General features: G+C 36.5%; 1 protein-coding gene across 1 annotated transcript; it reads right to left on the reverse strand.

Annotated features, from left to right (window-relative positions):
- Positions 1-1,939: 1,939 nt before the first annotated feature.
- slc12a10.1 (solute carrier family 12 member 10, tandem duplicate 1) lies at positions 1,940-14,418 on the reverse strand. The gene is made up of 28 exons (XM_004563490.4): positions 14,387-14,418; positions 13,227-13,426; positions 12,804-12,960; positions 11,448-11,579; positions 10,916-10,991; positions 10,163-10,258; positions 9,799-9,938; positions 9,543-9,653; positions 9,326-9,437; positions 9,067-9,197; positions 8,889-8,973; positions 8,494-8,651; positions 8,204-8,311; positions 7,616-7,739; positions 7,387-7,488; positions 6,490-6,645; positions 6,223-6,322; positions 5,925-6,036; positions 5,650-5,784; positions 5,393-5,499; positions 5,100-5,182; positions 4,925-4,993; positions 4,368-4,472; positions 4,054-4,165; positions 3,634-3,720; positions 3,408-3,543; positions 3,100-3,167; positions 1,940-2,842 (listed from the first exon to the last, which is right to left on the reverse strand). Exons 2-28 carry the CDS (start codon positions 13,406-13,408, stop codon positions 2,704-2,706), a joined length of 3,123 nt encoding a protein of 1,040 aa, XP_004563547.3. The 5' UTR covers positions 13,409-13,426; positions 14,387-14,418; the 3' UTR covers positions 1,940-2,703.
- Between the last annotated feature and the right edge of the window lie 665 nt (positions 14,419-15,083).

The raw sequence follows: 15,083 nt of genomic DNA on the forward strand, positions 1-15,083 counted from the left end.
AAATATAGATATATTAACATATTGATGTTATTATAAAATGTGAAAAAACAAAAACTGAAATTTTGATCCATAGATTAACCAGTAATTTAAGCTGTTAATAATGTTCTGCCATTTAGTTAATTAGTTAACAATGTCAGGTTTGTGCACATCATAAATAGCCTTAGCACATTGTTTAAAGAAGGTGACCTCAGCAAGAGGTCATGTTAGGATGTTGCCCCCACATATTGCACATTTAATGGCCGGTGTTGCTGTTTGTCTTCAGTTTTTCAAGTGAGATGGAAACTGATGTTGACTCACTGCATCTTTGAAATGTTTAGCTACCATTAGCATAATACAGTGAGGCATCTTGTGTTTAATGTGCCAGAAAAAAAAGACTTGGTACATCCCAGTATTTGAAATGCAGCATGCCAAAATACCAGGAATTTCTTCTGTATCAGTTGCATTTTGCAGCCAGCACCCACACAGGATTGTGATAAATGTACTGTTTAATTATAGTTAACCTATTAAAGAGTTCTTCACATCATGACGAGGGAGCTCTTGGGAACCAAAGCAAACTATAAGATAAATATTACGTATTGGTCCATTGTAAGAAGGAAAAAACACGGATCTTTTAGTATACAAGACACCTTTGAACATGCACCTACACAAAGGGCGGGGATATTGTTTTAATTTATGGTTAAAAGTAAAAGAAAAAAATGGTTAATTAGCAATAAAACTTTAAGCATTAACTTCTTTTTTTCTGGTTCAAAGTGTTACATTTAAATCTGCTTTAGTTATTCCCAGTACCTTCTACAGAACATAGGTGTTCAATTAGACTGTTGCATTGCTCAAATTTTTGCTGTAAGAATCAATAATCTCATGATTCGGATGAAGCAGACATATATATCATAGATAAGCATATGTCACAGGGAAAAAAAGAATTTTAAAATATTTATTTTATTTTTTAATTAATCAAAATTTGTTTTAAACTACATCACAGTTATCAGGGAGATCAATCCCCCCTGATCAAAGAGGCTGAAAACTCCTACAGTTATCGCTGTATTTAACAGTATCAATGGTCTGATATGGTTATCACCATGGTTATCACTCTGTAACTTATTGTTATTAAAAATCTGTTATTCATTGTGTGAAGTCAAAGAGACACAATGTTGTCAATGAAGGATGCCTTTAAAAATCTTTAACACTATTAAAGCTGATAATGTGACTAAGTGACATTTAAATTATTATATAGCATTTCATACTAATAGCTTTGCTGCAATGCACTTTACTCTACATACTGGTCTTTTACAGTATGTCTACTTACAAGTTTTTTGCGTAATTTTTATCTACTTATAGTTAATCTGTTGGTGATGCATCTCCATGTCATTATAACCCGTCTGCAGATTAATCCAGACTTTAGTAATGTTGCTTAGTGACAAAAATAATAACAAATGCCCCCAGTGTTTATTCCACATAATGTTGCACATGCTGCATATAGCTGTAAGGTGAGGCAGACTGAGTATTGATAGAAGTAATGTAAAAGGTTAACTGTACTTACTGCAGCCTATTTTTATAGTTACTGATATTCAATATTACAATGGGTGTAAAATTAGAGGGTGACTTGCTTTTTGGGAAAATGTCAAGTAGCGATTTGAGGAACAGCAGATTTTATAACAGAATATTAATCTTTTACAGTATTATATTCCTGCTGTTGCTTGTCAGCATTTAAATAGTACAACTCAGAGGTTTTAAACTTTTACCTTTGGAAAATATCAACAGAATAACTCATCTTAGAAGAGTTTATACATAATTTAATATTCTACAAAACACATCACAGATTAAGCAAACAAATATAAATGTAAAAGATATTGACAAATATAGTGAATACAATGTAAAGTCTAAATGTATTACTAATTTACATTTACTTAAATTAATAACTTTCAAATCAACAATTTGTGTCTCAGTTTTCAAACATGGTTACATTATCGTGTGTTAACAACAAAGTTGGTGGTTATGTAGTACAAGTTTAACCATAAAGAGCAAAAAGTTTCCCTACCCATCAGTGGTGGACTGTAAAGGAGTCCACTAAGTCTAATATTCTTCTCTGTTTAATTTACATTAGCACTGGATGCTACTTTCTCTTGTTACTCACTAAAATTGTCAGCAGTTGTTTTATACTTCATACTACATTTTTCACAAATGACTTAGTAACTAGCTTGCTAAAACAAGACAGTTTTGTTTCAAATATATGTTCAGTTAAACATTATCAAGATCTTGGATTCATTTCTTTGTTACCAGAAGACCTTTAATTTACCTTGATGTTCCAAGCCTTTGGGACTCTCCTGATAGGATGGACATAATTTTTCCAAAAGATGCTACCCATTTTAAAAGATGTCACCTCCTTTAGCAGTTTGATAAAAGTGGTGGCTTCCAAAATGTTCTTGCTTGGGTTGAGATACGGTGATATTCACTTGTATAAGGGGAGAGTACTTACAATGACCTTCTCAGAATCATTCATGTAACATGTGTCTATCTTAATTTTAATTTGTCTCCTTATTATTCACCAGATTTGTTAAACCCTAATTTGGCAAATATTGCACTCTCTCTGTCTTGTTTTTTTTTTTTTTTTTAATTATTGTTCACTTCTAAGGCTTGAATTTTTTAGTTTTGTGACTCCTAAAAATAAAAATAGTCCTCCATGACTGACTCACAATAAAATACAATTTACTGGCAGTAGAAAGTAAGGACATTTTGCTGGTTTCCTCGTATGAGCACTGCAGGGCAATGAAGGCCACAGGTGAGAGTATCCAGCCAGGCCATGTAAAGAGCACTGGGGCAGTCACTGTGTGGCACAGGAAGACTCCTACGTGGGGAAGAAAAAAAATCATTAAATAACAATTACATAAGCAGGGACAGTAAAACAAGAACAAAGTCTGCTACATGATGGGTAGCAGGATAGTAATAGATTTATATTTTCAGTGCAGTATTAGTTAAATCCTAACGCATGATGATTTTAGTAAATTGTGTACATATAAATATGGGGACTATGAGGGAAATGGGAGATCCTAACTAAATTTGATTTCTATTAAATATGTATTGCGATATAAACCGTGTACTCACACAAGCACAAGGGCAGTATGTTGTGAATTCCTGCGGATGATTTCATTAAGCCGTACTTTTCTCTCAGACTGTAAATAAAGGAAATACAAGTAGGAAACTGACTTAGTGTCACATAATGTGGGGATATTACACAATCATGAGGCATAGATATATTTAAAGTGTTTTGCTCTGGACCTTTTGGAAGTCAATGATACACTCACACACACACACACACACACACACGCGCATGCACGCACGCACACGCACACACACACACACACACACACACACACACACACACACACACACACACACACACACACACACACCTTTTGTTTGAAGGCCTCAAACTCTTTATCAGATATTTTCCATGGTTCTCTCTGTCTTAGCTCCTGATCTGTGACGCCTGTCTGCTGTTCATCATGCAGCCTGAAGGGGGCGACACTGTCCACAAACCTAGTCATGCTGCAAAGCAAAACACAACTGCTATGAAGAAAAAAACACATTCACATAGGTGTGCCTTGTGGTGGTAATTGCAACTTTTTTCCGACATACTTCTTGGCTTGAGGGCGCTTCTCACTGTCTGTCATGACAATAACGTCACTGAAATGTAGACGAAAGCGCTTCAGCAGAGCCATCATTCTGAAACACACAACAGTCCACAAGTTCTCAAGTTCCAGAAATCATAAAGCACCCTTTCCTAGTATGTCCATAAACACCAAAGGGTCTGAAAGAATTACATCCAAACAAAGACATATCAAACTGCATGAAAACCTACATTTAATTTTTTTTTTTTGAAAAAACAATAAATAAATAAATAAATAATTCCAAATTTGTTGTCTATTGTAAAATCTTCAAACTGAACATTTTCAGTTCTTAGAGGAAAAGAGTAATTCTGAATTCATCTTGATAACCACAAATTTTGCCAATGCAAAAGCCAACACTTTCCCCCCGGGCGAAACAGAGTAAACCTACTCATTACGGCCTTCGTCCATGTTTAGTTCATCTCCGACGATGAAAACCCTGATCTTACAGTTACGCCAATGCTTTCTCCTGGTGATCAGGTAAGGTACCAGTAAAGTCAGTCCTGAAAATAGAAGAAGAACATGACAGCAGCTAAGAAAACCAGGCCAACTCAAATTTATTTATTTTTTTGTTTATTTATTAGAAGAATAAACCGAAGAGGCTCCTCTAACTTTTTTTCCCGTTGTTTGTTTGTTTATTTATTGCTACACTGCCGGGCAGGACGGGGGGGAAAAAAAGAAAGAAAAGCACTTCTGTGGGCTCACCTCCATCATCTGCTATCCAGTAGACATCGATAGACTTTTTCCCCTGGGTGTTCTGAAACACTGTTTTGATTTGATCACTGTTGCTGTTGTCGGACACGTCATCAGCTGCAAACACAAGAGAAAGCGTGTGTTATGTGTGGGCAGTGATTACTGACTTAATAATTAGAAAGTTATAATGCAATCTAAGGTGTGCCAGTGCAATCATGATTTCTTGTTCACTGTCCTCATCCTCTCACATATTATCCTAAGCACCATTGCAGTGCATATTAATTTAGGAAGGGAACAATCCATTAGAGGTACTTTAGTCAAATTAAATCAATTTAAAACTTTAATCTTGAACTTTAAGAAATGTAATCATAAATAGACCACTCACTTTATTAGATTTTGAAATTACAGAGTGGAAATCTTATTTAAATCCGATATCCTTTTCAGTTCTAAGAAAAATCCCTTCCCGTACTTTAGTTCACAGTAGTTATGATTTACAGATTCTGACTTGAAATTTAACGTGACTTGGTACAGTAATCTAATATGTACCTATGCACACAAGTAGCTCTTACCCGATTCCCTGTCTGTAGACTGATGGTCATAATTTTCAGCAGATTCATCAAGCTCAAAGCCCTGGTTTACTAAAAAAAAAAAAAAAAGAAAAATATGTTGTCAACCGCTGCCACAAATGTATCATGTTGCTGTTAAGCACTTAGAGAATGTTCTACTTATTTATACTCATCAGACCTTCACAATCAAACTGGTCAGAGATGTCCAGCCCGTCCATCATCCTCAAGATACACAAACAGAAGTTGGCGTCAAATGTATCACTGAAGAAAAGCAAGAGAAGATGAGTAAGTTGAGAAGACTTTGTTCTTTTGCAACTATTCTTTAGGCTATTTTATAAATACTATTTTTTTACACTGCCTTACAAAGACAGTAAAAATACACACATAATATAAAATAAATAAAATAGCAATACTATAAAATACATGATTTTTTTCATATCTATTAAATGCACCATTAAAGGACCATCTTACTATATGGTGTTAATGTAATCTTCAATGCTTTCAGGTGAACTCTCCCTCCAGTTTGACTTGAAGCCAAGGACCAGAGTGTTGGGCTTCAGCTTGCCAAGACCAGAAGCCTTTGAACAAAAAGCATAAAAGCCATCCTACAGGTAAGAATACAAACTAGTTCTAATGGCAGAAACATGCTAATAGTAATATTAATAATTTGTTGGTAACTTTCGGGGCATTTAAAGTCACATTACACCACAACAATATTAACTAGATACCTGCATTAAGTATCGAGCTCCAGTTCTGAGGCTCTCAGCTGTAAATGGAGTATAAAACGAACGCACTTTCCTCTTGTTCATCCATTTAACTAGCTGATCTGTAGCATCTTGTGGTCGTGTCTGCCTCTCAGGCTCCTGGAAAAGGAACTCAGGAACTCACATATCCAATTACAACAAAGGATAACTATAAAAAGTGTTTGGTGTGGCTATTTTGCCACAATGATGCTAATAATTTATTTTGTTTTCTTGTAGAAAAAGCTGAGCGGATGTCTCACCATGATAATATCGCCACAGATCATAAGACTTATATGTTTTGTGAATGAGCCAACAAAATCCACCAGTGCAGGTCGCTGGTTTGGAGGTCCAGTGAGGACTAGACACTGTGGTCTAAAAAAAAGACATTAGGGATCAAAGAGGAAGCTCCTGGATGAAATCCAGTAAATATAAATTCGAAACTAAAATCTATTTATACTGTTAGAAAAGAGCATTAACGAGTACACTTATAGACTTTAGCACTCGTGCATGTTTCATGAAAAGCTTTGACTTGTTAAACTGAAATTTTAGATCACTCACCTAAAATTCTTGACGTGATCCTCCACACCAGTAAGTGAGACAGAGTATGACAAAGCCATGTTGTATGTGCCTGCCTGGACTGACGAACCCCAATTTACCTCTGTTGATTTCAAAAGACACTTACATGAGAAATGCAAAAAACAAAAAAAGAAGTGTAAAGTACACGTTGATGCATTCTGTTCTATTTATGAATCTGAGGCATGTTATTCTAACCAAAGTACTGCTCAGTTCCAACTTACGCTCAAAAACTTATGGTTTTTGACTCACTTGGTTTATTGTAGTTGATGTATCCAAACAAAAAGAAGATTATACAGAAGGTGATTAGAGCAGCCCACCAGGTAAACAGGAACATCAGAACCACAGATATCACTGCGCCAAACAGAGCCGTCCATTTACTGTAGTAGTGAAATGAGGGCCTCCAACCTACAGGAGGAGTCGGTGAGAAAAGGATTATGAAGTGGCACAGGGCAGACTTTGTAATGCTACATGGACAGAACTCTGATCCCAATGTCCACCCATTATGGCCTACATTTACATTATGTATGATTTCTTGTGTTTGTTTTTTAGGCATTACCAGCAACCTGCTGTTAAATGTTATAGAGCTTTGAATTGTACGTAGTTGATTTTGTCAAAATAGAAACACATTGACTCTCTTGCCAAAACTTTAACTAGAGAACTGTCATGCACTTAATCTCACAGCGGGTTAGATCTATGTGGACCTCTGTGTACGGAGATTTCTCCAATATAACTTGGTATGATAGATACAATTTTGGTAGAATTGATTTGAGTGTTACATAAAACCTTGTCTTACCATCACTGGTTGTAGGAGCAATATGAGTTTCCACTGAAGTCAGATTGATGATCTCTTTTCCACACTAAGCTGCATATAAACAATTTGTTTTTTCTTCCGACCTCATAATGGGGGACTGTTTAATTTTGGGGCCAAGCAGCAATAAACTGGTGAGTGGTGGTTGTGTATGTGGGCATTTGTGCACATGCTAAACTGTGGAAAATCTGGCTGTCACATGCTTTTATAGAGTAGCAAACTCTCTTATTAGTGTGACTGAACAAAATGTACTAAACCTTAGAAAATACCAAAACTAATGGTTTAATGTGAACGTGTTTAATATTGAGTATAGCTTAATTACTGAATATGTTACTCACCCGGGGAGTTGGTGATTGAAGCATGAAAGCAGCTAAAGTTTATAAGGCTGTAGGAACACAGGAAGAAGTTGGAGATCAGAGCTGCAATGGTGTTCAGCTCCGCTGTAATGACACAGATGAGAGAGTATTTAAAACCACACTACAAATTTAGAGCTGATAAGACATTTTATATGGGAATCACAACATTAGTAAGAGGTGAAAATGTGTTAGTCATGTTGATCACACCCACCAATGAGAATGAAGGCCACAGCAATGATGTAGCATAGCACATAAGCCCGGAGCGGCTCATCATTTTTCCCATAACCCTTTGCAAAGAACCCAATGTATGGGTATAAGTTGTCTTTGCACAGGCACTGATAGAGAGGACATAAAACATAAACAAAAAAGTGAGACTTTACTATATTTATACAAACTTTCATTAATCAAACATTTGAGCTATGAGATGATAGCTGACTTTTTAAGTGTCCTCCATGTTTTTGCTCCTTTAAAATGTGAATACACTTGAGCAATGATTTTAAAGCTACATGAGATCATGCTGTTTGCTTGTTCTGCTTTAGTTTACCTTATTAATCGTTTTCTTTATACTGCAGGTGACTTTAAAAATCATTAATTATAACTAAATCATTATCAGATTCAAAATGTGCCCATTATTGTGTCAAAAAGAGAGCTGTTTTGTTTGTAAAGTCCAGGTAAACTGGTCTCTAATACAGCAATATTAGGTACATTGAAATTATAATAATGGATTCATCTTTTGTTCATCAATAAAAGTGCAAATGAATGCATAATGAATGCAATAGGAAAAAAGTTAATTTCTCACCTGAAAGACTTTAGGGGCAGAGACAAGAAATCCAAGAGCAGAGGACAAGCTGCCTGCAAATACCCCAGCAGTGATGAGGTAGTAGAAACCAGAAACCTGGCCCAAGACCTGGTTTGAGTCACCATTAAGTATGAGACAAACCAGAATAAAGTTTTAAATGCAATGAATATAGCAGGAATATTGACAAAGAGTTAAAGATTTAACCAAAAATGTGCTTTTGTTTGGTTTAGTATCTTTCTTCCCAATAACAAAAAGGAGAAAAAAATGTGGCTAACTGAATGAACTAGTACCTTTGAATTGTTGGCCAGACCATATTCACAATTCTTCTGCTGTATACAATCTGTGAAGTTCCAGCCCATTTTACATCCAAGCCCCACACAAACATCAGTGAGATTTCCAGTCAGGATATCAGTCATATTTCCAGAAGCGTCTCTCACTACACATGACGCTAGAGGAAAAGTACAGATTTTAATATAATTTTCATGGATAACCATGAAAATTTATTTACTCCCAAAAAGGCTGTATTGATCTCAGTTTGTGCTATTACCGGAAACCTGTTTCAGATAACAAGTCCCCAGCTTTATAACTTATAGAGTGCCAGGTTAAACACCTTCAGCCTCTGTCTTGTATTAATTAAATTATTTATACCTATTTAGATCAAATACATATGTACTGGGTAACTTACCGACTGTGACAGAGATCATTAAATAGCTGATAGTAGTCCAAAAAATAGCCATGAGGGTGCCTTTGGGGATAGCAGTAGCAGGGTCCTGAGATAGGAAATACAATTAATATAAAACATTATGAAACGATGCATTCATATATTTCCTTTAAGGAGCATTTCTCTTTTATGTCCCTCATACTTTAAGGTCTCCAGAGATGTTGGCACCAGACAGGATGCCAATAGCAGAGGGAAAGAAAATGGCAAACATCTGGAAAAAGTTGGCTTCATTTCCTCTCCAGTTTGGTGTCAGGTTTTCTAAGAAGATCTCAGCTGGAAAACATGCCAGGTACAATATTAGGTAGTTATGAAAGAAGGAAAGAAAGATGGAAGAAACAAACAAATCAATTATTCGATGTGGTTTTTAAGACTATAGATTGTTGAGAGAAACCTAAACTTACTGCGGTATCCAAAGATACCCTGTGCCTGCTTTTCTATATTGGGAGGAATAAATGTGCCCACAAAGTAGTTGGATAATGAAACCAGAAGAACTAAGAAGAACAAAATCTGGGTCTGAGAGAAAAAGACAAATAAAGAAATCAAAAAGGAAGAGAAGTTGTTAAGAGACAAAACTTTGTCCAAGTACAACTGTCATGTTGAATATCAAAATGTGCTCACCTTAGACTCCCACTCCATTCCAGCCAATGAAATCAGCAGAAGAACCGTAACAGTGATCACGCCCACAATACGGACATCGTTGATTGAATCAACCATGACAACACCAAACTCCTACATCAATTAACCAAATTTAGGTTCTGTTGCATAGCATTTTAGTATGAAATATTATTTACATTATATATAATATGTCATCTTCTATTACAAAAACAAATCTACCATCCATTTAATACCACAAAGCACTTTCAATACATTTTACCTGCATTAGATCACGGGCCACCTCTGCAAAACCAACAGTATTGAGTGCACAAGCCAAAGCATTGGCAAAGGAAAAAACCACCCCAATTGGTCCTCCAATTTCTGGACCCAGAGTGCGGGAGATCATGAAATATGCCCCACCTGCAAATTATTTCAGACAAACAAGATTGTTAGAACATATCCTAAATACAAGGCTAGATCCTACATACAAATTTGAAAAATTACAATTCTGAGCTCAGCTGCAGATTTCCAGTCTTAAAAGGCCCAACCATTTTTTAAAGGTGTCCCAAGTATTCTCATATTTTCAGATTCAAACTGTATATAAGGTTTATTTGTGTGACTTCCTACTTTGAACAGTGACTAACCTGAGATCACCCTCCCATTAGTGGCAATGGCAGAGATGGAGAGGGCAGTTACTGAGGTCACCGTCACAGATATCAGGATAATAAGCCAGGTCAACACTAACATAAGAAGAATAAAGTTAGGACTCATTAAAATCACACAATCATAAATTTTCAGTTATGAACAAATCAGGTTTACATCCTTCATCCAGAAAGGAACTTGTTTCTAGAACTTTCCTTTGCCCATGCATAAGAATTTACCTTACATGCAAATCCATATCTGAGTGTATATATTTTAGAATATGTACTTTAATACTCAGCGATATAATAGACCCTCTATGCTGCCTTTAAAATTCAGCAATTTAAAAATTACTTTACTTACATTTATTCATCCCAGTGAATAAATGTAGTAACTGTGTGCTAAAAAAAACAAGCAGACTCACACATAGTCAGCACTTTAAAAAACAGCTCACTTTTCAAACAAGGAAACTAGCATTTCTCCCAATCCCATATTTTCATTTCCTGGTGAAGTTACTATACTTGACTTCATTTGTCAATATTTAGATATCATTTTTTCCCTTCTTTTCAAACTTTCACGCTTTCCTATGATAAAGCTCTACGAACAATGTGCTCATATTGATATGATTAAGAAACTAACTAAATCAACATGACCCAGAGATAAGACTATATGAACAGGCGTGGGGAATTTTTACAAGAAAATGAAAGCAAAAGCAAAAGAACTGAACAAATGGAGGAGCAAATGAACTGATTACTCACAAATGCCTGCCTGAGAAGTGATCCAGGACAGGCGGAGGAACAGGATTACTCCCCAAATATTAAGCATACAACGAACCTGTGACCAAAATGAAAGTAATATGTTTTTAATTAACAGATCTTAAGAGTGATCAAGATCAATTATTTTGTGTATTTTTAAACTTTCTATCGCAGCGGTCCCCAACCTTTTTTGCGCCACGGACCGGTTTATGCCCGACAATACTTTTACGGACCAGCCTCTAAGGTGTCGCGGATAAATACAACAAAATAAAACTAGTACCGGTACCGAAAAAAAGAAGATTTATTCATAACACACGTGAAAAGACCCAGGAAAACCGAGTTAACGATAAAAACGATAACAAAATAACGCTGAAAACCGATAAAAACCCTGAAAACCATACATTTCACACCTGAGCCTCAATTCTCGCGGCCCGGTACCAAACGACACACGGACCGGTACCGGTCCGAGGCCCGGGGGTTGGGGACCGCTGTTCTATAGGACCAGTGGATGCAAAGACCCAGAAGTTTTACTTACCATAACTCCAACAACCCAGCCAAATCTAGCAGGAGCTTTCTCCTCAGAACCTTGAGCCTCTTCACTTCCAGCATCTGTGGCCGAAATCTCACAAGCTCCTGGATCTGTGTTGGTGTTTCCTCCCTCCACTTCCTGAAAATAGTATAGAAAATAGTACATTGTGTATCGACCAGAAGTTGAGGGCAGAGGCCCTGGTATTCTGATTCCTATTAAGGCTGGCTCATGGGACATGGAACATCGCCTCTTAAATGGGTAAAGAGTCTGAGGTAGCGTGTGAGGTTGAGAGATACTGGCTAGACATATTCAGACTCACCTCAATGTACATCTTGGACTCTGGTGCCACTCTGGTGGAGTGGGGCTGAACTCTGTTCCAATCTGTAGTTGCCTCAGTAATATACGGCAGGCAGGGGTAGGTACACCCTGGTGCGCTGCTTGTAAGTTGGGGCTTTCCCCAGTGGACAGTGGGAGTTGTTTCTCCATAGCTCCTGGCTGTCATTTGTGCTTATGTGGTGAAGGACAGTCTCAGCATTCACTGGTGAGATGCGGAAGGGTGTTCTACTCCATTGTTCTACTGGGAGGCTTGTATGCTTACATTGTTAATGAAAGGGGGGCCTGAAGTGCCATGATTGGGAAGAACAGATTGCCTGATCTGACTCCAAGTGATGTTCTGTTGCTGTTATTGTTATGTCACCCATAAGGGTGTTCATGCATGCACATGTCATTAGGACACCCTACGTTGCAGGGTTGATGATTGATTTTTTAACTGTATTATCACATCGCTTGTGATTATACGCTGAACAGTTCAGAAAGCCCAGTTTTTACTGAGCAGAATGTTGGATGGTGCCCCACCTCGGGCATCTATTGTTCCACTGGAATAATGAACACGATGTTAAAGCATAAGGATGTAGAAAACTGCACATGACACCAGGGCACCCTTGGACGCAGGGTTGCCGACCCAGCAGGTCATCTGATAATTGGAAAGGTTGATGTTCAATCCCTGGCTGCAGGACTGGTAAACACTATAGCAACTCTTTACTAACTTGCCTCAGAGGCATGGCTTAGTCCAAAGCCCTGTTGAACGTGCATGTCCAGTTTTGTTAAAAGTTTCGCTTATTTCTCATTAATAATCGTCACAAAATAAATAAATAAATAAGGTTTTGCATTAACAACTTTACCGTAAAATGATATCCCTTGCCTACTGTGTTTTTCAGACCTGTGAGAATCATTTCACTGTTTGTAGAGGCCAAACATTTCATTTCCTAGTGGGGTTAATTCCCCTAGGTGGTGTTACTGTCAATATGCAATTCTTAAAAGACAGCAGCAATGAGAAAATGCTCCCAGAAGTGGAAAACTCACATCGAATGCTTTGCGGAGAACCTCCAGGGAAGGTCTGCTCCTTGCCTGCTGGTGTGGCAGCGTGCTGGCATAGTGCTCCAGCTGTGGCAGCAGGTCTATGGTGCTATAGAAGGAAGATCTCCGCAGCTCTATTCTTGAGTCCCGCTGCTCTGATGTACTGTTAGAGGGAAAAACATGTGAACTGAGAAACTATAGCAAAGATTAGTAAATGCGGAAAACATATCTATGATGGTAGGCTTTAGTTCCTTTAATGGACATTAGATTCTAATAATTTCTCCTTCCTTCCTTCCTGAAAATCTTTTTTTTTATTATTATTATTATTATTATTTTGCAAGTTCCATTTTTTTCAAACAGCTGAGTGGAATGATGAGGAAATTATGCTGGGGTGGAAAATAAAAATAGACACAAGTTGATAACACAAACCTTGAACCCTCCTCTGAGATAATGATCGCTGGAGGAATTTGGTGGCTAGCACCTTCTCTTCTGTTGTTGGTCTCAAAATGGTGTGAAGAGTACCTGGGTGGCCCTTCTTCACCAACTGAGAACTGGACATGGTGGCGAGTACCTTGACCCACTATGGGACTTTTGGATATGAACTGCCCCATTAAAAGACCAATTAAATCCTTTGGAACAATATGGAGAGCAGTTAGAAGTGCTGATTCATATTTGTTAACAAGATTTGTGTGTGATTTTCTGTTTTCTATTTTTCAACAGACACTCAAAACATGAGTTTATAATTGATAATATTCTTTTGTACCAAATATTATCAACATTTATATTTGAATCATTTGATTTTATCTTTAGCTTTGTGTTCAATAAAGAAAATTGAAAAACTAAATTAACCTTTTCAGCTTAGCACTTTGTACCAATTGTCATATTCTAGGCATATATGGCATGCAGGGTAGAATAAAGTATTAATTCTCTGTCGTTTTGGTAGAAAAAGCAACACATGCTATAGTCATTTTATTTATCACTGAACCAACATCTTAATGAAAATACTGAAAACTGAGAAATTAAAGTTATCTTATTGTGAATATAAAAAGCTTGTAAGAAAAATTCAGCAGGATTAGATGTAATTTTGTGCAGTGGGTGAGTACGGATAATGATTCACCCTTACAAAAGAAGCTCATTTGAGTAATTACTCTCATAATAGTTGAGTTATCAATGCAACATCAGTGTGTGCTAATGTCTTATTTCTAAAGGACATGAACCTGGATAAGAAATAACCTTCACCAAAGCAGAATATTCTTAACTCGTGTTAGTATTTTGTCATTATTATTGGAATTAATTTCCCATATAAATATATTCTCAAATGTGGTTGAAATACTATACTAGCTACAATATATTACAATGAAGTACTGGTAAAAGTATCATGTAAATTACATATGTGCAGAAATCATTTCGACTGATGTGTCAAAGGAGAAAATAGTTGTTTTCAATGATGTTTAGTTTAGTATTAAAACTCACAAAAGTACACATTAGTATAAATATTACATGTTGTTAAACCTTTGACATAATAACTTTTACATCCAAAATTTTTTAGCTCCTTTTATAGAAAATGTTAAACCAAAAGCAGTACTTACAGTGCCTTTCTTTGCTTGTTGAATGAAGAGGGAAAATCAGCCTTTGTTCATTTCACAGTGAAATAATTGGAATTTATACTGTCAGTGAGGTAGGTGACATCCCCTCCCATTTACCTCATCCCCCTCCTTTCAGGCAAAAACTCACACACATACACTAATTTTCTTGCCTACACACACACACACACACACACACACACACACACACACACACACACACACACACACACACACACAATAAATGTTTATCTGAGTTGTGTTATCTGAAACACAAATAAGTTATTATATTGGGCTTTGGATAAAAATTAACAGATTGTTGTTATTATAATAATATTTGTTTTTCCAATACCTTAACCTCTACTGTTATCCATTTTCAATATCAGGTTCTAGTACCTGTGCTCTTAGAAAACACTTGGCTATACAGCATAAGAAACCTGAGTTTCAGGCAGAAGCAGAGTGTGGAGTAACAGGAGAGTAATTGAGTTCTGCTGAAGCAACTAAAGATGAAAATATTTTTAAAATGGAAATATGTGTCATAGAATACTTTTTGAATGATCTTCTGGCTTTTATCTGATCAGAAGTAGAGAAAAAAAGAGAGAATTTTAAAAAAGCAAAAACATTAGGTAACAAAGTACCCTACCAATGATATTTTCTACAGGAAATACATTTTTTTTATTTCCAATAAAAATCTTTATCTCCA

Source organism: Maylandia zebra, linkage group LG3 (assembly GCF_041146795.1).
Source record: "Maylandia zebra isolate NMK-2024a linkage group LG3, Mzebra_GT3a, whole genome shotgun sequence".
Taxonomy (NCBI): domain Eukaryota; kingdom Metazoa; phylum Chordata; class Actinopteri; order Cichliformes; family Cichlidae; genus Maylandia; species Maylandia zebra.